Source organism: Panthera pardus, unplaced genomic scaffold, assembly GCF_024362965.1.
Source record: "Panthera pardus isolate Hobbes unplaced genomic scaffold, ASM2436296v1 HiC_scaffold_10, whole genome shotgun sequence".
Taxonomy (NCBI): Eukaryota; Metazoa; Chordata; class Mammalia; order Carnivora; family Felidae; genus Panthera; species Panthera pardus.
Genome location: NW_026526655.1, coordinates 625,701 through 648,590, shown reverse-complemented (window position 1 = coordinate 648,590; position 22,890 = coordinate 625,701). Strand labels below are relative to the sequence as shown.

The 22,890-nt window shown below is 50.1% G+C and overlaps 1 protein-coding gene across 2 annotated transcripts in view; it reads right to left on the bottom strand.

The window, feature by feature from the left end:
• The window catches only part of HDLBP (high density lipoprotein binding protein), a 73,721-nt gene that overhangs the window by 23,199 nt on the left and 27,632 nt on the right, over window positions 1-22,890 (bottom strand). The window contains exons 1-9 of one of the 2 annotated variants that reach the window (XM_053902526.1): window positions 17,609-17,727; window positions 13,156-13,220; window positions 11,850-11,962; window positions 10,298-10,455; window positions 8,861-9,076; window positions 2,056-2,262; window positions 1,756-1,971; window positions 1,028-1,234; window positions 788-895 (exon numbers count right to left, since the gene is read on the bottom strand). In XM_053902526.1, the coding sequence (XP_053758501.1) occupies window positions 788-895; window positions 1,028-1,234; window positions 1,756-1,971; window positions 2,056-2,262; window positions 8,861-9,076; window positions 10,298-10,455; window positions 11,850-11,925 (1,188 nt within the window). In that variant the 5' untranslated portion in view covers window positions 11,926-11,962; window positions 13,156-13,220; window positions 17,609-17,727. Of the gene's footprint in view, window positions 1-787; window positions 896-1,027; window positions 1,235-1,755; window positions 1,972-2,055; window positions 2,263-8,860; window positions 9,077-10,297; window positions 10,456-11,849; window positions 11,963-13,155; window positions 13,221-17,608; window positions 17,728-22,890 lie in introns of those variants that run through there. The other variant, XM_053902533.1, reaches the window with a different exon arrangement.

The window sequence follows — 22,890 nt, the reverse complement described above, 5'->3', positions numbered from 1 at the left end:
CTCCCTCTCTCTCTGCCCCTCGCCCACTAGCATTCTGTCTGTTTCTCTCTCTCAAAAATAAACATTAAAAACACTTTTTTAAAAAAGTCAAACAATGAGGACAAGCATTAGGGAGGAAATCTGAACCCACGGAGAGCTGCCTGAAGGTGGTCCACAGGCAGGGCCAGCCCTGTCCCCGCTTACGACACACCGGGCAAGAGGGCAACGTGTGACGAGGGCATTAAGGGAGAGTGGCCCCAGGAAGCAGCTGCATTTGTGTGAACCAGGACCCTGAGCCTAAGGGAAACGTGAGGAAGTCAACTGGAAACCCGCTGTGAGTAGGAGGGTGGTACGAAGGAGGTGTTCCCGCGCGAGTCCGCCGGGGTAAGTCCACGGGGAGCTGTGGTCCCCTCCGGAAGACCAGGGAGACGTCAAGGATGGGAGTGCAAAGCACGAAAAGGCTGTAACGCCACACTTCAAACAAACGGCGCACGTGTGCTCTTCCAAGTTTACACACGTAACTATCGTGAAGTTACTACGCCCTAGTACAGGAGAGCTTTCCTAAGGTATCCACGACACCCGACGATACACACAGCTTCCGACTAAAAAGGTCAAAAGAATGACAGGTACATTAAAAACTTCATTACGTTCTTCCTCAGCCAACCATGTAAACGGACTGGCACAAACAGCAACTGACTTTTAAAAACCGTGCCACGGTCTTCAGAGGCACGCCCAGAATAAACAACAAACGTCAGCAACGGGACAAGATCAAAAACTCAGAACTAACACATCCACAAGGCCCCCTCACCTTAGGCATCTGCTGAGTGATCTTGGCCAGGTTCTGCCCTTTCTTGCCAATGATGAATCGGTGAAGCCAGGAAGGAGCGGAGACGGACGATACCGTAAAACTGTTGGCCTAGGAAACCAGGGGGCAGAGCAGCGGGGTTGCGGGGGCCAGCTCACGCGTGTTCACGCTCGCCAGAGCCAGGCGTGCGCTCCCCCGACACGGTCCCCGCAGCCAGCGCCCGGTGTCGTACGCGGCAGTTACCTTGGCATAGACTTCAGTCAGCGCCTGCCCCAGCTTTTCAGGCTCGCCTCGAAGTATCACAGTCTCGGAGATGCTGTCTGAGGGTGGGATCTCCACAGACACGCCTGTTCTTTCCAGGATCTCCTGTAAGGAGTTGCCCTTGGGCCCGATGACATACTTGTGCTGGGACTTCTTTACCTCCACAGCGATGGTTGTGGTCTTCTTTTTCTAAGAGCACCATGAGGGAGTCAGAAGGGAGGACTCAGGAGGAATAGGTGGGAACAGAACACTGTCATCAAAGAAGGGGGGAGCAAGACGCAGAGCCTTACATACTCGTGAGCCCTTGCAAGTGAAGACGGGGACCAGCCAACCCCCAGAACCTCCTCTGATCAAGGGCTGGGTTTCGTCCTCACAAGAATCACCTGAGAATTTAACTCGAGCCCGGACTGAAAAGTCCAAGTCCGTGAGGTGAGGACACCAAGTCCTCCCCTACCTCAAGGAGTGAGTATGGGGACTCCATGACGGGGACTCACAGCAGACAGCTAGCTCCAACACTGGACTGGATCTGGGTGCTACGTCCAGCCCAGGCGTCTAGCTCCAAGCTCTGTCCACTCTTTCCCTGCCCAACAGCTCCACCCGCTAGCTAACCAGAAACTGAACTCATCTGGGCACAAGACGGTAAGAGGCAGGGGCTAGACTTCAGCCACACTTCCAGATGACAGTCCCCACACTCTCTGCCCAACCACTACCTTCTCCTCATAAATCTTCTTGATGCGAGCCACAGCCTGGGCCAACTGCTCCTTCTCTCCAGTGAAGACAATCTCTGTCCGGTTGACGCTGGGTGGGGGGATGTTGATGCGCGTCCCTGTCTCCTGCATGATCTCACCAACAAGTCGGTTATAAGGCCCAGCGATGAAGGGGTGGAACGCCTTCTCCACTTCCAGCCTCTCGACAGCACGTTTGTCCTGGAAAGGACAGAACAGAACCATGAAGGCACAGCTCTTGGGCTGAGGCCGATGCACACACACCAAGCCCTCACCTGGCCCCACCTGCTCAGCGGAGATGAGCAAGACTTCATGGCGAGCTTTCTCGATGCCTTCTTTGGTACCGGTGATCCTGATCTGATTGCTGGCGTCATCTGGGCGTGGGATCTGGATTTTGGTTGCAGTTTTGAGCTCTAAGTCTTGCAGTTTCTCTCCATTTTTGCCAATAACAAAGCGATGGTGTTCTTTGGGAATGGCAACAGTTGCTGAGGCCTGTAAGAGGAAGAGAGGCAGAGAAAACAATAGTATTTGCAGGTCCTGAAAAAGCATTATTTCTCCATGGTATCCTCTCCGCCTGAAACGCCATTCTTGCCTGCCAGTGCCAGCCCATCCCTCAGAACACTCCCAGGTTAAATAAACATCATGGTCTTGGGGACGCTTACCCTGACCCCAAGGCTAGGAAAAGTTCAAGTGCAATACACCCCCCCATGACCCCATGACACATGCTCTGCTGTCATAGTTAGTTAGAAGTACTGATTTGTTCAACGGCTTCTCGACGCAATGAGCCACCACGAGAACAGGAATATTCAAGAATGCTGTCTTGTTCTCCACTTCCATGACTGTCAACACCATCCTGGGACATGGTAGGAAAACGGGTACATAACTGACTAACCACATTAATTTTTGTTTCTGGAATACTAAGCGATTTTTATTTTCAGACATAAGACCTATATCCCTAATAAACTCTTTTTCCTCTCTTTTACAACCACTTAAAACAGACGACTTATCTGAGAAAATAAAATAGAAATAGTCCAAAGCCTTCATCCAATGAGTCCAACTGCTAGAAATCAAGCAGGTTCCTGAAGTCCCAAAGAGCCAGGAGGACACAGGCTCCCAGTCTTCCCAACTCTGTGCAGAAAGTAGCCACTAAGACGACTTAAAAAAGAAACGTGTTAAAGCTCCCAACACTGGTGTAGCAGAAACTCCCGTATCAGCCACTTCCCCCTTCCCCCAAAATACCGTCTTATAGCAGACTACCTGACGTTCAAAACAAAAATGTCACAGAGACCATGTAACAGGACCTCACTTCCCAACCAGCACAGAAAAAGACCACCAGCCTGTTACACATTCTGATCAGCTCACGTTTGCTCCAAAAATGGATCAATGAGGAAATCAGTTTATGTAATTCATCATACCACTGACGTGTCATGACGTTGACATAAGAAGAAAAATCAAACGATCACCTCCAGAAAATTTAAATCTATTTATGATTTAAAATGTGCAAGAACATGAACATCAATGGATGTGTTACTCCTGTAACATGACAAAAGGCATGCACCCTACTCAGCCTGTACTTAACGGGAGGTACCCACTGAGGTCTGCCCCCCCCAACCTCCACTGCAGGGGGTCACCACAAAAGGAAACCCAAGGAAGCAAAGCAGGCACAAAGATGAGACAGGGAAGAGGCACGGGCCTGTGCCTTCCGGAGCCCCGGGAAACTACAACTTTATTAAACGTCTAAGGTCTATAACAGGGAGAAGAGCAGCACCAAAGCAGCTTTATCTCATGCTAACGGCAACTGGTTAGAAGACAGAATGCAAAAGAATGGCCATTTCTGACAGGCCAAAAAAAAAAAAAAAAGACAAAGTAGCTAAGTAGACACAACCCAACATAAGAGGTGGGGTCCCTGCACTAAAACTCACAGGACGGGGCGCCCAGGCAGCGCAGGGGGGATCCGAGCACTAGAACTCACAGGACGGGGTGCCCCGGTGGCACAGTCATTAAGCATCTGACTCAAGCTCAGGTCATGACCTCACGGTTCATGAGCCCGAGTCCCGCATCAGGTGAGCCCCACTTCTCTCTCTCCCTTTCACTCACTTGTGCCCTCTTTCAAAAAAAAATCACAAAACACTCCTTTAAAGCTCTAATGCAATTCTGAGCAAAAGGTAGATCATAAAGTTTTGCATGGCAGAGCAAAAGAGAAAGGCACAAGGAAAATCTTGAAAGAGGACAGTACAGGAAGGGTACCAGTAACTGTACTAAATATAAATAATATAAAACTACTACCCTTAAAACAGAATATTAGCACACAGAAAGACAGACCAACAGGTCAGAACTGAAAACCCACAAACAGAAACAAGTTAATACGGAAACGTAGGACTTCATAAAAACAGCCACTCAAATCACTGGGAAAAAACTCTTTTAAAACTGGTGTCGACAACCTAACAGCCGTATGGAGAAGGATGAAACTGGATGTGCCCCTCCCCCTGCTGGTAAGAAACTCCAAACATCCAGAACAAAAAGGGAAGAACACCCTTCCAGGCACCAGGAAAAGATGAAGCTTCTCATAATCCAGAAGTGAAACAGTTTCCTAGTGAGGACTCAAAATAACAATAGTAATGAACATGACTACACTTGAATAACCCGTCACACAGCAAAACACACCAAGGTCAAAAAACAAATGGCCAACTAGGAAGCGTTATTCATAAGGTGTATTACTGGTGCAGGTTTTTAAATTCTTTTTTTTAACATTTATTTATTTTTGAGAGACAGAACACGAGCAGGGAAGGGGCAGAGACAGAGAGGGAGACACAGAATCCGAAACAGGCTCCAGGCTCTGAGCTGTCAGCACAGAGCCCGACGCCAGGCTCGAACTCATGAAACGAACCATGAGATCATGACCTGAGCCCAAGTCAGACACTCAACCAACTGAGCCACCCAGGTGCCCCTCTGGGGCAGGTTTTAAGAGCCCTAATACACTGAGCCAGGTAGACTCTTTAACTTGATAGCAAAGGCCAAAGAACAAAGAGCACACAGAGCAAATGCAAAGGGTCCTTCAGTATTAAACAGACACTCAATCCTGAGCGCCTGGGTGGCTGAGTTGGTTTAGTGTCAAACTCTTAATTTCGGCTCAGGTCATGATCTCAGCGTCGGTCGTAAGATGGAGCCCCACGCCAGGCTCTGCACTGACAGTGTGGAGGCTGCTTAAGATTCTCTCTCTCCCCTCCCCCACTCACACTTTCTTTCAAGTAAGTAAATAAAACAATTCTGCTCATCTGAAAAATCCAAATTAAAAGTACACTCAGCTACTCTCCAGAATGCGAAAAGCCCAAGCATCTGACAGGCGGGGCAAGCCTGTGGGGGAGGCCCCCGGGTGCACCTGGGGGCCAGGGCTTGGCTGCTACAGAGAAATTAAGTATGCGCTGCCCTCAGACCAGCCCAGACCAGCCACCTCACTGCTAGGAAACTCATCTTCAGATAGACAGGGTAAAACAGGAAATCCCATATGCACAAGGTTTTTAACCAGACACACTTATAACAGAAGTCAGGGAGGCACCCAAATGCCCATCAACAGGAATGCCTGAACAACTTCCAGCACACGCACAGAGCACCACGCACCCAAGTAAGAAAGGAGGAGAGCCACTGTTTGCTGATACGTATACATCTCCAAAAAAGACGCAGGAAAAAACAGGATGTAGGGCAAGGTCTATTACAGCAAGTTATCTTTTGCTTCTATTCTCAAACCCAAACAAGGGAAGGATAAATCAAAGACTAAGAATGGTCACCTGGCAGGGGAGGGAGACGGGGGGGGGGGGGGGGGGGGGTGCGGAAGCTGTCTCTGACAGGATCTTATCACACAGCTCTGACTCTGTCCCAACCTAACTGTATCTCAGGATGAGAGCATGAACTCCTTCAAGCAATTTTAAGACTCCATCACCTTTCATCTTAATTAGAACTACCAGTTTGCACTCATGCAACTTCCTACTAAAAAGGCACAGAAGGGCACCTGGGTGGCTCAGAGAGTTAATCGTTTGACATCACCTCAGGTCAGGATCTCGCGGTTCGTAGTTTCGAGCCCTGCGTCGGACTTTGTGCTGAGAGCTCAGAGCCTGGAGTCTGCTTCGGATTCCGTGTCTCTCTCTCTCTGTCCCTGCCCCCTCATGCTGTCTCTTCCCCTCTCTCAAAAATAAACTTCAAAAACAATTAAAAAAAAAAAAAAAGGCACAGAGTTCCTGGATGAACAGTTGACTTTACGTCTGTGGCTACAGTTGGCCTGCATGTCTGTGTTCGAAATTAGGGCATGATGGACATGAATGATCACTCCAGAAGGCGGCAGGAGGCCACACCAAAGGGGGTCCCACTATCCAAAGGTGATGCAAACTTCACCATAAAGGACCAAATCAACACATCAAAAGTTCATAATGACAGTGAGAAGATTCCCGGGTCCCCCGTGAAGATGCCAGGGTGCCAACGTAGTCTGAACACTGACTCAACAGGTGGCAGAGGAAAGTTCTTCACAAGAAGACCAAGTTAATGGGGAGGGAGTTAGAAAACTGCCATCTGCACCCCACTGAATTTAAGCAGTCTGCAGATGATAACAGTACTAAGCAAAAGATCGGGAACTTTATTAATGCATGCATTTGCTGAAAACTGGAGTCTAGTCTTGGAATCAATAACAACCACACAGGACCACCCACAAGTTTCCCTGCCAAACAAGTTGAACATCAAAGTAACCAACCCCTAGATCTAACCCCCAGTTTACAGGAAATAACAGTGGACGGTGGGACAAAGCAAATACCTGCTTATCCCAGAAAATCAAAGGCACCAAGAAGAGGAGGGGAGGGCACTACTGAGGAATCAAAGAGGGCATGAGCACAAGACGCCCAGCAGGCAGGCCTGGTGTGGATGCCGATTTGAACTCCAAAGACAACTGGAGATAATTAACGTAAGAAGTCCACAGACTGGGCTTAGTATGTATATATTATGAAATTACTATTACTTTTAGGGGTGCCTGAGCGGCTCGGTCCCTCAAGTGTCAGACTCTTGACCTCAGCTCAGGTCACGATCTCACAGTTTGTGGGATCAAGCCCCACATCAGGCTCTGCGCCAACAGCATGGAACCTGCTTGGGATACTCTCTCTCCCTCTCCCACGCACACTCATGCGCTTTCACTCCGTCTCTCAAAATAAGTAACAAACTTAAAAATTACTGTTAACTTTAATGAGTAACAGCCTGGTAGATTATACTTTTAAAAAGGTGGGGGGAAGATTACAGATGAATGTATCTGGGATCTGCTTTAAAGTAAAGGGAGGTGTAGGGGGAGTGGAGTGGGTCAGGTCTTCTCCCGCCCAGTGCTCACTCACGAAATACTCAAATATTCACTGACCAGCAAACGGCAAGTCTGAGAACTGATTACATGTCAGCAGCAAGGTGAAGTGCTGCCTGTGTTTCGGGACTTCGGTCCCTGAAGCTAGTGGAGAGTTAGTGACTTTCCCATGGCCCACAGGACAGGGTGAGTGAGAGTGTGGACAGCACAGGGCAGACCCCCTCCTCCCTGCTAAGTCCCTGCTCTTGCCCCACAGCCCCTCATCTTTTAGCCACAACATTCTAGAGCCAGCTCCCCCAGGAGTTTGCAGAAGATCAGTGGCAGGTGGGGAGAACCCCCATTTCTTTTTTCCTCTTTAAAGACTGTATTTTTAAGTAATCTCTACAACCAATGTGGGGCTCGAAATTATAACCTGAGATCAAGAATTGGATGCTCTTCCAACCGAGCCAGCCAGGTGCTCCAGGCTGCCCCCCACCCCCAACCTTTTTGTTAGAGTGAGAGACATTGAGAGATTGAAAGTGAGAGAGTGAGAGAGAGAGAGAGAGCGAGAGAGCGAGCGAGCGAGCAGGGGGCAGGGGCAGAGGGAGAGAGAGAGAGAATCCCAAGCAGGCTCCACACTCAGCATAGAGCCTGATGCAGACCTCAATCCCATGAACCTCGAATCATGACCTGAGCCAAAATCATAAGTCAGACGCTCACTGAGCCACCCAGGCAGGCACCAACAGAACCCCCATTTCTTTTTTTTTTTTAATTTTTTTTTAAAGTTTATTTATTTTTGACAGAGACAGAGTGTGAGCATGAGCTGCGGAGGGGCAGAAAGAGAGAGGGAGACACAGAATCCGAAGCAGGCTCCAGGCTGTCAGCACAAAGCCCAACGTGGGGCTCGAACTCACGAACTGTGAGATCGTGACCTGGGCTGAAGTCGGACACTTAACCGACTGAGCCACCCAGGAGCCCCTCTTTTTTTTTCTTTTTTAAAGTTTATTTGTTGTGAGAGAGACAAAGAGAGCATGAGTGGGGGAGTGGTAGAGAGAGAATCCCAAGCAGGCTCCGTGCTGCCAGTGCAGAGTCTGATATGATGTGGGACTTGAACCCACAAAGCTGTGAGATCATGACCTGAGCCAAAACCAAGAGTCGGACGTTTAATAGACTGAGCCACCCAGGTACCCCAGGACCTCCATTTCTAAGTAAACCCACCTAACGCTGTCTCTGTCACAAGACATTTTAATTTTAATAAGATTCTCTGCGTTGACCTTCACCTTTAAGCGACACCGCTAACGGAGAAACAAAAGGTATCGTAGATTTATTTATTGTAACAGTTCTCCCCAATCAATTCCAAGTAGTGGTATCAGACTACTAAGAACTATGAAACAGGTTCAAAACAACATCCGAACTTGTAACCTCCCAAGTTCAGGACCCAGAAACGTGTATTTAACCAGCAATGCACAGACCCCCGAGCCAGGCCCTGGGGACGAGCGCCCTGTGGTGGTGTCTGCACTACACCATCCAGTGAGCCCAGCTTCTCCAAGTGTCTCCGCCCTCGGGACAAGCCTTTACCTTTCAGTCCATCAGGTCAAATAGCAAAAACAGTAGGTGTCCCACTTCTATCCCCGATTTAGTGGTTTTTCAAATAAAAATGCCAGGAGGCTCCACATGTTGCTTCCCCAGTGGGGGAAGGGTCTGACGAAGCCAAAGCCGTATCTGCAGGAGCCAGCGGCACGGTCCAGGGCACACCTGCTCGGGAGAACTCAGCCGGGGACCCACCTGAGTCTGCAGTCTAGCAACGATGTCCTTCCGGGCTTTCATGACAGCATCCAGCTTCCCCGACACCATGATGGAGAGGCCCTGGTCTTTGGCGAGAGACAGCTCCAGATGGGCGCCGGTCCTCTGCATGATCTCCAAGCAGATTTTTGCTTGTTCACCTTCTCCAAACTGGTTCATGTCCTTGTATTTTCTCTCCTCCAGGGGCACATGGAACACCTGCTCAGGAAAAGACAAAAAAGGGAAGGTAAAGAGATTAAGAGACGGAGAACACTTAGGTGCGCAGGCACCGAATACAGAGTCAAGAGCCTGAGTCCGCAGACTCCTAAGTATCCCGCCTCCTCCCCTCCCTTGCTCTACAGCCAGAGAGGGGGTGCCGCAGAAAGCACCTCAGGGCAGGAGGCCGCCCTCCAGTGAAGACAGCTATACCCCGATACAAATGGACAGCAAGGAAGCACCAGGTGAGAGCACAGCGAAGGAAACACACAGGGAGGTAAGAGGGGCTGAGGGACAAGGAGACAGAGAAAAGCCATACTCAGAGGGGAGAGTGAGCAAAAGGGAGAGGGCAATAAAAAGGGGGCACATAAGGGAGCAGCGTGAGCACGAGGGGGTGTTGTCCAAGCAGGGGAAAGGAAGGAACCGGATGCCCCAGCCCACTCTGCAGCAAGATGAGGGCAACGAAGGGTTCGGGCAGAGGTAGGCACGTGGACTGATGACTCAGGACGCTCCAGCTGCCGGACGGAGAAGGCACTGAGCAGAGGCAAGAGTGGAAGTGGAAGGAACCAAAATGACTCTTGGTTTTGGGCCTGGACCCCTGAGTAAAACATGGTGCATTTAATAAGATTGGGAAGACTGGGGAGACACCAGGCCTGTGTCAGATAGCTGCCGGAAAGGTGGAAAGACCCAGGATGCAGTCGGTTAGGAGGTTCAGGCTCAGGGCACTTCTTGGCACATGGGTGGCAGGTAATCAACAAGCACGATCAGACAAGAGTTCACATGGGAGACGGGGTTCACCTCACCAGTGTCCCAGGTCAGGAGAGCAGAGAGATGGACTAGTGAGATCAAAGAAAGCCACGGAAATGGGTGTCCCGGAGCCAAAAGGAGAAGACTTGCTTTGACATGGGGGGACAGAAGGCAGAAAAGACAGACAGGTTCCTGTTGGAGCTGGTGATGTGGAAAGCCACTTTCAGCAGTTAGGAGCAGAGACTGGATTGCAGCGGAGACTGAAGAGCCAAGGAACCTGCTCCTTCTGAGCGCCAGGGCTATGCGGTGGGCGTGAGGACAGCTGCCCCAGCAGTGGGGAATGATCTACCCTGAAAGCCCCCCCCCCCGCCCCCGCATGCCCAAAGCATTCCCATTTCTGTGTGTTCAAAACCCACTCCCTCAGGTGCTACCACTTCCTACTTGGAATGGCAGAGGAAGAAAGAACGGAGTTTCTACCTGAGTGATGACGGAAGCTTTGATGGGCCGGATCTTGTTACTCCAGGCGCCAGCAGGCTCCTGGGCGTTTTCCAAGCAAGCCGATTTCTCAGGGAGTGGAGGGAAGGCATCTTTGTAGGTTGGAGGGTCGCTCTCCTCTTCTGAATTTAAAGTAGCAACTGGACCAGCCGACACAGATTAAAAGGAAGCACACCACTTTCAACATTAGACGAAAAAGACACTTGGAGAGTTTTAATGTCAAAATAAATCAATAAAAGAGAGCAACAAAACATTAATTGTGAGTGACACTCCACCCCCACCTCTTCATTTAGTGACGGTAAAGGGCCCTGTGAGCTCACCAGGCCCAGCACCCTCAGGTTCAGCATGTGGCCGGGAGGGGCCAACCCCGACAGCAGGTGCCTTACTCCTCCCTGAGTGGGGTGAGCCCCGTGAAAACAGGCCTTACCACAAAGAATTTAAGCCCAAGAGTCTTCTAATCCTTGCTTACAGAATCACAACTATGACATGACAACGCCTGGCACATAATCAACCCTTAAATATGCAGAACAGAATAATGTCAGTGCTCACTCAGCACTGCCCTTGAGACCCGCCTCCGCGGCAGACCCCGGCCGATCTCCCACCGCAGGGCACCGTGCTGACAATGACTTGTGCGGGAGCTGCCGTCTCTGACCACCCCCTCCCAACTGCACAGGAGCCAACAAGCCCGGGGGAAACCGGGCCCCGGAGCATTCATCACCTCCATCCCCCACAGAGCCCTAATCATTCACGGTTTTTTTGTCCCATTCACCAGAGCTCCGTGAAAGCAGGAGCGGGGCTGTTCCGGATCCCCCCGAGTGCCTCGGCAACGGTAGCGCCCCGCAAAAACCACTGTGAATGGATGTGCACACAGAGCAGGGAGATGACCTTTGGAATGAGACAGGCCTACGTGCCACTCCGGGCTCACCACTTCTGGCCACGTGGCTGTGCTATCCCAGGACGCCAAAAAGCCTCCGCGCTGACAAGCAGCCGGGTCCTGTCAGTGCCTGGCGTCCCTCATCTAGAGAGGGAAACAACCCTACGGGGCAGCTGGATGGCGCGTGGCAGCGCTTGGGTCTCCACTGCCCTAGCAATAAATGAGCACGCGAAACACGGCCAGTGGGACTTACAAAGTGAAATTTTAATTAAACTTAAGAACTGATAGTTGGTTCGGTTATTAGAAAACGTTTAAAGTTGAGAACAGGCTGGAATAGAAAACCCTACTCTCTCACCTGAAAATTTTATAGAATCTGCATACAGATGAAAGATTATGAATGAAAATTTAGCATTCAAATTAAATTATCCTGTTTATGTAAATACACACCAGATCTTGAAGGATTTTAGTTCAACACAACTGGGAAACAGCAATTCTGAAAAAGAATCCCGTTAATTACCAGTGACCACAATCACTGGCTTTCCAGAAAGCGGTCCAGTTTGAGAGTTTCTGTATCCAGAAATACTGGCAGAAAGATTTGACAAAGATGCTGAAGGAGCGACGTCTCAGAGTGAAGAAGAAAGGCACAAAAGGGGCCGTCACCTTTGATCTGCTGCGGAACCAGCCCACTTCGGTGTTCAGCAAAGCTCTCTTGGGTCAAAACTGCAACGGAGCTCATGGTTGATCTCGCGCCCGCGCACAATCCGGGTGAGCCACTGGAGCAGGAAGGAGGGAGTCAGACAGAAGAAAGTCAAGGCACGGCGAGACCGTTAAGCTTCGTGTTTCAGCCAAGGGCTTGTTTCACCAGCAAACCACCCATTCTCCTCACAACCCGTGAGGTACCAGGACACTCAAACCTTCACCAAGCGATGAAAGGCAAAACGCAAGTGAAGGAGGGTCCGTGGACAACTCTCCCCTCCAAGTTTAGCCTCTAAGTGAGGAGGCGGAGGCTCCAACTGAGCGCCCCAGTCCCGTGAAGCCCAGGGGCGGCAAAAGCCTACAGACCGACACCTGGACAGCCATCCTCACATCTACCTCAGATATTCTGGGGACTGGTTCACCCACATGCCTCCCAATGCTCAAGAGATCACGTGACAGCTGCTACCAAAAGCCAATCAAACAGGGTCTGCGGGGATCTCAGGCACCATGGGCACTACAGGCAAGGCCCAGGGCACCGCACAGCTTGGCGACGCGGTCCGGTCCACGGCGGGGGGATGGGGTGGGGATGGGGAGCAGCTTCTTCCACTGGAACAGCGAGAAGCAGGATGGGTAAGTGCCTCTGACGGGTGGGGGCTGGGGATTCTCTGAAGTCCTGTGTCTCAGGGGTCACAGGGGACCCGCAGGTATAGAGTTCCTCAGTCCAGGGAAAGAACCACGCAGTCTCTGCCTCCAGACCTGCTGCCTGAGCACCCCGTACTCAGCGGAATTCCAGGGCTCTAAAAGCCACAGCCCCTTATTTGGAAAAGGGGGCTCTTTCAGCACCGAAGCCGTGGTGTTTGCTTCCCCCTTTCGACTCCAGGCGAGCTCCACGCTGCTGTGAGAATGAAGAACCCACTTTTTTCACACAATTACGCACCAATCTGTATGTACCACTGTGGCAGAAAAGTAGTAAGAGAGCCAACTGATGTAAAAAAGTGAACTTTTTGTGTAATTTTCACAACTCAGAACTCTTCCTAGATCCAAGAAAATTAAGCTCTACATTCCTAAAGAGAACACAACCCAAATTCAGACGATCCTGACTAAACACAAAACTTGAACACAGTCGTGGAAGCCAGACGACACACCTGCAGGGCACACGTGCATGCCGCCCGAGTCGCGATGTGGAGCCACAAGTCTCTCTGAACCACTAGAAACGTGTGCGCGCGCGGCTCCGGGACGGGGAACCTTTGGAAAAGATGGTCAAACTTACCAGCAAAGCGGTCAGTAGCCAGAGAGTCCGTCCCGAGGCCGCCTCTGTCAGCCTGCCAGTTTTTGCTGGTGTGGGACAGGAAGGGAGCGGGAGCGAGAAGAAAACCAGAGAGAAGTTACTTATCTGTATTCTACAACCCAGATCCTTTTACCTCCTAAACAGAAAAGGGCACGACATCATCTACACTTCGGTATTACTACCAACATTTAGACAAGTTTTTTGGGAAAAAAGGGGAAGCTCTCTGCCCTTGGGCTATCAGTTTCAAACAAAACCTATTACAGTAAAATGTAAACCATCTAGAACTTTTAGGGGCAATTTTTCCCTGGACCGGAGTGAGCCCTTAACACCGAAACTTTTCAATTGACCCATTTTGAAGTAAAATCCTTACAAACTTGATGGTCTGTTCTCTTGCGTGGTTGACGAATTTCTCCTGCACCCCTCTTAATCTCTGACTGCTAACCCAGGAGGAAAAACATTCTGTGACACAAAACAGAACGTGGACGTGGGGGGGCTCCTCCTGAGCATCTCGGGGTGAACGAGAGCTGCTGTCCTCATGAGCTCGCTGTGCCTTGTGGTTACTCCGTTCCCGTTGTTATCCTGTAAAAGTCCTTTGGTCCCTTCTAATCCACTGGGGATTTAGAAACCAGGCCATAAAATAGCAGGGTTGGAAGGGACCTTCAGAGGCCATCTGGGGAGGACCGAGAACCACTCTGTGAAGTGAGAGGGTGTGGGTCACCTTGCCTTAGGGACTTTGGGAGAGTGAGGCTACCAGGTAGGTTACCTGCCACTTTACGCAAACCAGCACACACACAGGGACAAGGTGCGATGAGGTGGACTTTCCAACAAAGGTTGGGTATGTGTCTGAGATGGGAGAATCGACAGCAATAATAAAAACATCCTGCTACCTAACTGTAGAATAACATCCCCAAATTCTTGCCTGTGATACGTTTAATTCAGGAGTTAGGATGACAATTCATGGCAATCAGGGGTGCACCAATAGACTCAGGTCTCGTTGTCCTGAGCAGCATTTCAGAAATTAAAACAGAAACAAACAAAACAAAACAAAAAACAAAAAAACCAACAACTCTAAATGCAAGGCTTCAGTCACACGGGGAAAGTGCCACAAGCCAGAGGCCAGAGCCTCTCTGGGGCCCCAGTCCCACCAGATCCTGGTGTGCACCCTAAGGCAGAGGGAGAAAAGTGGAGACAAACTGACCAAGACAATTTTATTTAAGAACCTGTCTCCAATAATTCTAACCCGCAAGTCCTACTGAAGACTAAGGCTCTTCCATTAAATCAAAGTACCAGAGCAGCACGTTCACATGTTGATTTTGACAAGGTGCAGGAAGTGAGCACTCCTTGCAATCCCACATGTCTGGCCAGGGCACACTTAGCTAGTCCAGGCACAAGATGGAGGTGTTCTAAGTCAAAGCACCGACAGCGAAGCCAGGACCCAGGCATCCACCCTGCCTTTGTCGCTCAGAACTCCCACATGGGTTGCACCTGCCCTTTTACCTGCCAACCTTGCATCTCAACAGCCTCCCTCCCACTCCAGGTCACGAGGAGTCCCTGTTACTTCCTAAAACCCTCAGACACCCCCCTAGTAACTCAGGTTCCCCACATGATCGACTAGACCCACACCCTCTTCTCTGTGTACCTACTGACCGGTCCTCTTGCCTTCCTTGGCAGGACAAATCTTCCGTGCCGGGTGAAAGCCACACAGCAACCCTGCAAGGTACAGTCACTGTCCATATCCCCTCCAGCCACAGGTCTGTGACAAGCAATTCCCACTCTGCACCGAGAGTCACGTTACAGGACGAATTCCTGAAGGTCCCTTCTGAGATAACTCACACACCTTTCAAAAATCCATTCCAGCTCGCTCTTCCATGGGACCTTGTAGTGCGAGAAACACAAGAAAGGATCGCACACCTACTAACGTACCAGAGTGAGAGCCTGTCCCAGAGCCTCTAACACCCCCACGTGCGCACAGGCCCCCGGGCAACAGAAGGACAAGTGGATCTCCAGAAAACTCCAGACTTGTTTGACAGGATACACTGGGTCTCGTCTCCAGACTTCCAATGGTAGTTTATCACAGCTGGAAATGAATGGATCACAACCAACAACAGAGTTAACATCTGGGGTTTTGATATCCTCAGAGAAGATGGCTTTTTTTCTTCTTTAAATAAACTTCTCAAAACCCTGTCTTAAGAATCCATTTTAAGCACATACCTGATGACCCTTCTCTTAAGGCTCTGCTCTAAGATTTTATAAAAGGCTGATCTCAGCCCTCCTAACGTGCTCTCAGCATGACAGTCTACCTGCCTCTACGTCTACAAATCGGCACCAGGGAGACTGCCCCCCACAGCTCTATGCCCGCCCCAGCCTGCTCCCCGCAAGCCCTCACTCTGCCTTCACGGACAACACACATCAAGAGGACTCCCACTCCAGAGTCCTTGGACGACCGCACAGTGACCACTGCTATCTTAAGTTCGCAGGAGCCCTGACACAAGCCCCACCATCAAGGAGTACAGGCCAAACACATGCTATCGCAGGTCCCCGACCGATGTACTAACACCACTCAAATCAGGCTTGAAAGGGACCTTCAGCAACCTTTGAATACCACCGGGCGGGCCCCTGCACTGCCTTCCAAAGGAGCCTCGCTCCACCTCTACACAGCTATCAGAATAGCGTGCCGTATATAGTGGCAAGACCCACAACTTTATTCCCCCTTCTCACCACAGAGAACAAGCCCACTCTTTTCTGCAAGATCACTTCAGACTCGTGGAGCGGTCTCCTCCGGGTTTCGCCCCAGACCCTACATCATTTTGCTTGTTCTCAACTACTTTCCCTGCAGGAAGCATTCAGATCCACTTAATGCAAATCTTCAACTATTCTCACCCTGGACTTTAACTCTTGTTTCCCAGAGTTTAAGTGTCCACAGGGGGGGGAAAAGGCACCTCGCAAAATATAACTGTGCAGCAGCAGAGCTAGAACCAAAGGAAAGGGGACAGACAGAAGCAAAGGGGGAGAGAGAGAGAGAGAGAGAGAGAGAGCGCGCGCGTGTCCTCCGTGGCAGGGAGCCGCAAGCACTCCTGACTGCTGCGTGGGAGAAACACAGTCACAACGTCCGTGGATCACATCTGGAACTTGGTCCTAACAAATACACCACAGAAAATCTTTAAAGAGAGAATTTTACTTCCTTTGCTTCTGGACAAGTACATGTGCATTCCCTTGTGACCTTGTCAATTACATTTCCCCAGCGAGACGCCTATGCAGGGAGAACTCCCGAGGAACAGAACAGAAAAGTACGTCGGGGCCACCTAACAAGCTCCTGCTTCACGCGCCATGACAGGACTGAATGTGCTTGGTACTAAACACCCGCAGTGCAAACTCAGACTTCTTTCCTCTTCTTCCAAGATTAAAACTATTTACTTTTATGCCTACAGCAAGCCTACAAGGAAAACCGATTTTTTCTCCAACATACTTCTCAAGACCCACACGCCGAGCTTGAGAACAAAAACGCGCTCCCCACGGGCCAAAAGTTCGAACGAGGGCCAGGTGAGCGGCTCCCCCAAGTTCTGAAGTCGGCACCCTTCCCGCAGGAGGAACTTTCGCAGATGCCACCTCAGCAGGCCCTCCCACAGGCCACGCGAGCCCGCGGGCGGGGACAGGCTTAAAGGGGCAGTAACGCGCTCGGCCTCCCCGCCTTTCATCCAAATTCGGTATTTTTCCGTAATGCACTTTTCGTGCGCCGACCCTGGGGTGCGTCCAAGTTGCACTGCAGCCCCCCAGGGCAGCAGACCCACCCGACCACGTAGGCAGGCAGCAGGTGAAGGTGCGGCTAGGCCTGCGCGGGGCCCTACCGCCCTGCTGGCCCCAACCCTGCCCTTCGGGACCCGAGCTGCACCCCCAGCCCTGCAAGCCTCCCCCCAACCCGAGCCGGGGGAGGGGCGCGCGGGGGGTGGTGGGAGGGGTCAACTCAGCGGCCGGACGCCCACGTCAGCGGCCCGGGCCCAGGTCGGCCTCCCCTCCCCCACGCTGGGCTAGGGGGCTGGGGGGGAGTGGGCGGCACGGAGAGAGAGGGACTTCGTGGGGGCGGGCGCCGCAGAAGGCGAGGGTTGGGGGTGGGGTGGGCGCGGGCCGGCATCGCGGACTCGGGAAAGTTTCTCACTCTTCCCAAGCCGGCGCTGCGGCCCATGCGCAGTGGTGACACGTAGCCGCCCCCCCGGGCCGGGCCGAGCGGCGGAAGGGGAGGGGGGCGCCCGGGAAAAGGAGGGGGCGCCCGGTTGGCGGCGGGGGAAAGGGGGGAGGCGGCCGCGGCCCCTCCCCCGCCCGGCGCTCCACGTCGGCAGCCCGCGCCCCGCCCGCCCCGCGCCCCAACTTCCCTGCGCCGCCGACCCCCACCCCTGCTCGCGCCCGGCCCACCCTCCCCCCCGCCCCGGCCCGCGCTCACTCCTTGGGGTCGGCCCGTCCGTCCCGCCGTCCGCTCGCCGCCGCCGCCGCGGAGTAGCCGGCCGCGCTCCGAGGCCGGCGCCCGGGCCCCCGCGGCTATATAGGGCGGCGGCTCCAATCCCGCCGAGACACGTCAGGCGGCGGCCGCCCCGCCCCGTCCCGCCCCCCCCCCCCCCCCCGCCGCCGCCGCTGCCGCCGCCGCCGCCGCGCCCACGCCCCGCCCCCGCCGCCCCCCGTGGGGTCCCCACTCGCGGCCCCAGTCCCGCCGCGCAAGGCCGAGCAGCCTGCAGACCAGGCTCAACTCCGAAAGAGCTCTGCGGCCCTTGGGGCGGGGGTGAAAGGGGGTCGGAGAGTTGAGAAATGCATCTGCCCACCCCACCCCCCACGACCGGCCAGCCGAGCCGCTCCAGAAGCGAGGTCACTAGCAATACTGCCTCCCCACCCAAGAATAAAACAAGGGACCTCGAAAGGCACCCCAAGGGAAACTGTTGCCCGCCGCCCCCGCCCCCAGCATTTACAACTCCCCACTCTGTCTTAACCAAACTCCATGCAAACACGGCCGGCCTGGCCCCAAAGTTCGGGCACAAACTTTCCTTCCCTCTCACTGCCGGGTGGTTCAGTCCCTTGCATCCCTACTCTATTCCCTGGCTACCAGTTAAATCCCCTTCACTGAAACTGATAAGAATGGGTGTGCCTACTATGCGCAACCCTAGATCCAGCAGGAGAGAAGATCCCTGCCCTCAGGCAGACTTCCACCCTAGAGGGGGAGAATGGCAGGTCAGGTTTGCACTGTTTTAAATCAAGGGTACAGGTCTCCTGCAGGAGTTTGTATATACTAGTTTATATCTCTGATGGAAATGTCAGGAACAGACTCCTGCATCAATTATGGAAGTGCACCACAGATACCTGGGACCACAGGGGGGCAAGAGGCAGGGAGGGACATATGAGGGATTGTGGGTACAGCCAGGTGGGCTTAAACAGGAACCAGGTCAGCACAGCCTATATTTCTGATACAGGTGTTGCTTAGGTTCCGAGGATGACTTAGAGCGGCAGGTTTGACCAGATGTACTTTTTGAGTAGAATGCAGTCAAAGTATGTGGTTGGGGGGCTGGGCTACTGCAGTGGTTCAGTCTGAAGATGACACCAGCTTTCCACTATGGTTGGCAAGGGTACATGAACTAGGTGGCCAAATTTGGAAGGCAGCACCAAGAAGTCCCTCATTGATTGGAGGCAGAGCACAACAGCGGTTAAGAATGGCAGGGAGGTTCTTGGCTGCCCTCACAGAGATGAGGAGACCGAACGAAGACTTGAATGGAGAGGGGGAGTGTGCTGCAAAAACTCACAATGGAGATGTGATGTGTGAGATGCCCACTGGTTGGTCAAGTAGGCAAAACTGTACATACAAGCTGAAGGCTAGGGAAGAAGCCAAGCCCAGCCCAGACACCGGGAACCCTTTAAGACATCACTGGGGGAGAGAAAACCATGGAAGGCAGACAAAAATCCACCACTTGGAGCCAAGGACTCACTGCCAAAGCAGTACCCAAACTCCGTAGAATAGGACATGGACAGGTGCCATGGCCTTAGACTTGGGAGAAGCTCTTAAGCACCAAGGAATTCTGTAGCGTCCCTTACTACGTTATTAGCGTTTGTAAGGTAGGCCTTCTGTCCAGACCAATCCACCAGCAACTCGGACAAGTGTGTTGTGCTGTTGTTTTGCTTTGAAGTCTCAAGACTGGGTCAGCAGGACGGGGGGGGGGGGGGGGGGGGGGGGGGGTAAAGGGGGAAAACAGAAGGGATTCGTGAGCAGCTGGCAGGTCCACTGTCCAGGAACTTCCAGTGAAGCTTGGAAGTCCCCACAGACAGAAGCTCATACAGTAGCTGGTGCATGGAAGGCCTTGAAAGAAGTTTAAAAACATACAGTTAACAAAAAAATATTACATAATACAATGTTGAATTTGTGCTACAAACCATCCCAGGGTGCTTCTTTGCTGATAATTATGACCAGCTTTTCTTTCCAGCAAGCTTCAGTGTATTGAAACTAAGTTTGTAGACACAAATTTTGAGAGGGTTGCGTCCAGCTACAGTCACGCCGGATAATGTGTGAACCCCCTATGGCTACATTAAGAAGTGAACATCAGTCTGTGACATTTGGGTTTTCAGCCCTCAAAGGGACATGGGAGATGTGGGCCAGTTCAAGGTAAAAAGAACAGAACTCTACCCTCCCACCCACTTAGAGCCACGATCCCCAAAAGGACTAACTCTCAGCAGGAGGTAGGCCATGGGGGGGTGGGGGTGGGGGGACAAGCCCACCGGCACAGATCCTTTCCAATCAGCTTGTATGAGAGGTGGGAACTCCCACTGAGCAGTAGCAACCATGAATAAAAGGCTCAGGGCTCAAATCCTTATAACCCCATTTTTCCAAGACCCCCTAGTCCAAACCTAGAAATCAGCAAATCAGAAACCAATCTCACTCAGCAGAAAAACCTCATACCAGGCTACAAAGGATATCCACAAATCTACCCACACTGTAGAGAGGCTCTAAGTCCAAAATTCAAAAAGTAGTAAGACTGAAATTGGAGTGGACTCAAGAACATCAGATGACAGAACTATCCGATTGAGACTGTAAAAAAACAAACCAAAAACCCTAAAGTGATTAGAGATGTAAGACATAAAGATGGCTTAAAAAAAAAAGTCAAGAAATAGAATAAATGAAGGAGATTAAGAACTATAGATAAGAGGATGTGGAAGTCCAACATCTGTCCAATAGAAGTTCTTTTTTTTTTTTTTTTTGATCTTTATTTATTTTTGAGAGAGAGAGAAAGACAGCGTATGAGCAGGGGAGGAGCAGAGGGAGAGGGAGACTCAGAATCTGAAGCAGGCTCCAGCCTCTGAGCTGTCAGCACAGAGCCCGACGCAGGGCTTGAACTGTGAGATCATGACCTGAGCGGAAGTTGGACACAACTGACTGAGCCACCCAGGTGCCCCATAGAAGTTCTGAAAGAAACAGTTATAAAGAACAGAGCAATACTGAAAAAACAGCAGAGAATATTCTAGAATGCAAAGACACCCATCCAACCCCCATGTAAGAGAACAGGTAGCTAGCAGCACCATTTAATCCACACTGAAATGCACGACAGTGAAACCTCAGACCACAAAGACAAGAGTAGAACCTATAAGCAACTAGTGACAAGACAGGTTATCTAGAGGAACACCACAAAAGAGCACACTGCCCACCAGGGCACAATGAAATAAGACCTGAAAACTATGCTGAAGGAGGTACCTTCACTTCATTTCAGGACAAGAATGAAACGGGAGACACATGTAGATGAAGAGAAAGCCATTACTATTAGTGGATAAAGTGCTGGAATAACTATTTGAGAACATATTCTAGCAAGAAGAGTATGAAAGCAGGAGGGAATACTGGGAAAGAAACCAGTACCTAGCCAAAGTGAAACAAGCACTGACAATATACTAATAACAACAATACAATGTGGAAGAAATGAAAACACAAAATTCAATTAAAATTGTAAGCAGCAATAAGATAGGAGGTAGAAGGAGGAAACTGAAGTTGCTGTATTTCAAGATTATTTGAGAAGAGGTCAGAGATACTAATTTTAGCCTTTGTTGAATAAATGATGCAAACCTAAAGACAATCTAGTAAATGCACAATTTTTAACTTTCAAACCAAAAACCAAACTCTGATCCAAACAGAAGTTACCGGCAATGTTCTAGACCTTGAATTAGGTGGCAGGTACAGAGGTAGTCATTACAATATACGTGATTGCCAGTTACATACTTTGTATCAATATCATTAACTAAAAGAGAGGAAAAAAGAAAGCAGAATAGGAAGCAGAAGAAGTAAAAGACAAGCAACGAAAAAGCAAGACAAAGGAAGCACAAAATATGATGAAGAATCGAATCCAAACGTGGTAAAAATGTAATAAGAATACAAAATCCAGCAATAAGCTACCTAAGCGACCTAAACCATGTGGACCAGAGGCTGAATAAAGGGTGGTTGAATACTCCCAGCAAATTCTAACTTGACGAAACCTGAGCTGGCCATACTAACTAAAATAGGCTGTAGGATAAGAAACACTATTAAGGTCAAGAATAAAACATCCCAATCAATTGATTATACATGTATCTAAAAACACAGCTACAAAATATATACAGTAAAAGCAGGAAGGTTACTAGAAGCTGACGTATGGAGGACTTACAGAGGAAGACAGACTCACTCTTTTGGTAATACAGATTATGAAGATTAAAAATGTATAGATAATTAAAACAATGCCGTTAATAAACCTACTTTCTTGGAAAAAATTTCAACAATTTTCCCAATTATTAGAAATAACATGTTCTTTTCAATCGTAATGAACTTTTATAAAAACTGGCCAGCAGCTAAGGCAAAACAAACACAAATGGCGAAGAATTAATAGCATAACCAACATTCTCTGACTACAACGCAATCAATTAGAGACAACTTAAAATTTTAAGAAGCCTAGAAATTTAAAAGCTTTCTTCGAAATAACTCATGGGACAAAGAAGAAATCTGAAAATATTTAGAACTGAACAATAAGCAGTTCTATATCCAAACTTGGGGCATCAAGCCAGAGTGTTGCTTGGAGACAAGTTTATAGTCATAAGCCATCATACTAGTGAAGAGAAAAAAGTTAAAATTTAATCATCCTCTCCTGAAATTAGAAGAATAGAAAACCTAAAGAAAGTTGAAATAAATACAGTTAAGAAATTAATGAAATAAAAGACATACACGGGAGAGAATACAACTTCCGGCTGAGTCTTGAAAAAAAACAGACCAAAAAAAAAAAAAATGACATGGAAAAGAATAAGAACAAGTATAAACAGCCAATACTAAGAATTCAAGGAGGTTGAAACTATAGCCATGGCACAGACTCTGAAAAATCATAGAAGAACTCTACAGAAGTCTGCAGAGTTCAAAAACTTGAACACACGTGCACACATGTACACCTTGAAAAACAGACTAAACAGGCAACTTCCAGAAAAACAAGTCACCCAAATTGAGTCTGTTAGAAACGGAAAGTTTACACAACCAATTCTCCCCCAATTTTCAAAGAAACAAATATAAAAACCTCAACACAGAGACAGGCCCAGATGCTTTTTTTTGCAAGGAAGCCCTGAGAAATTACCCTCCCAACTCAACTCACAAAGCTAGGGGACTTTAATACTTTCCCAGACAAGGCTAACATGAATGTATGAATTTTGTCTACTTAATAATCTAGCAAATTGATCTAGAAAGTCAAAACA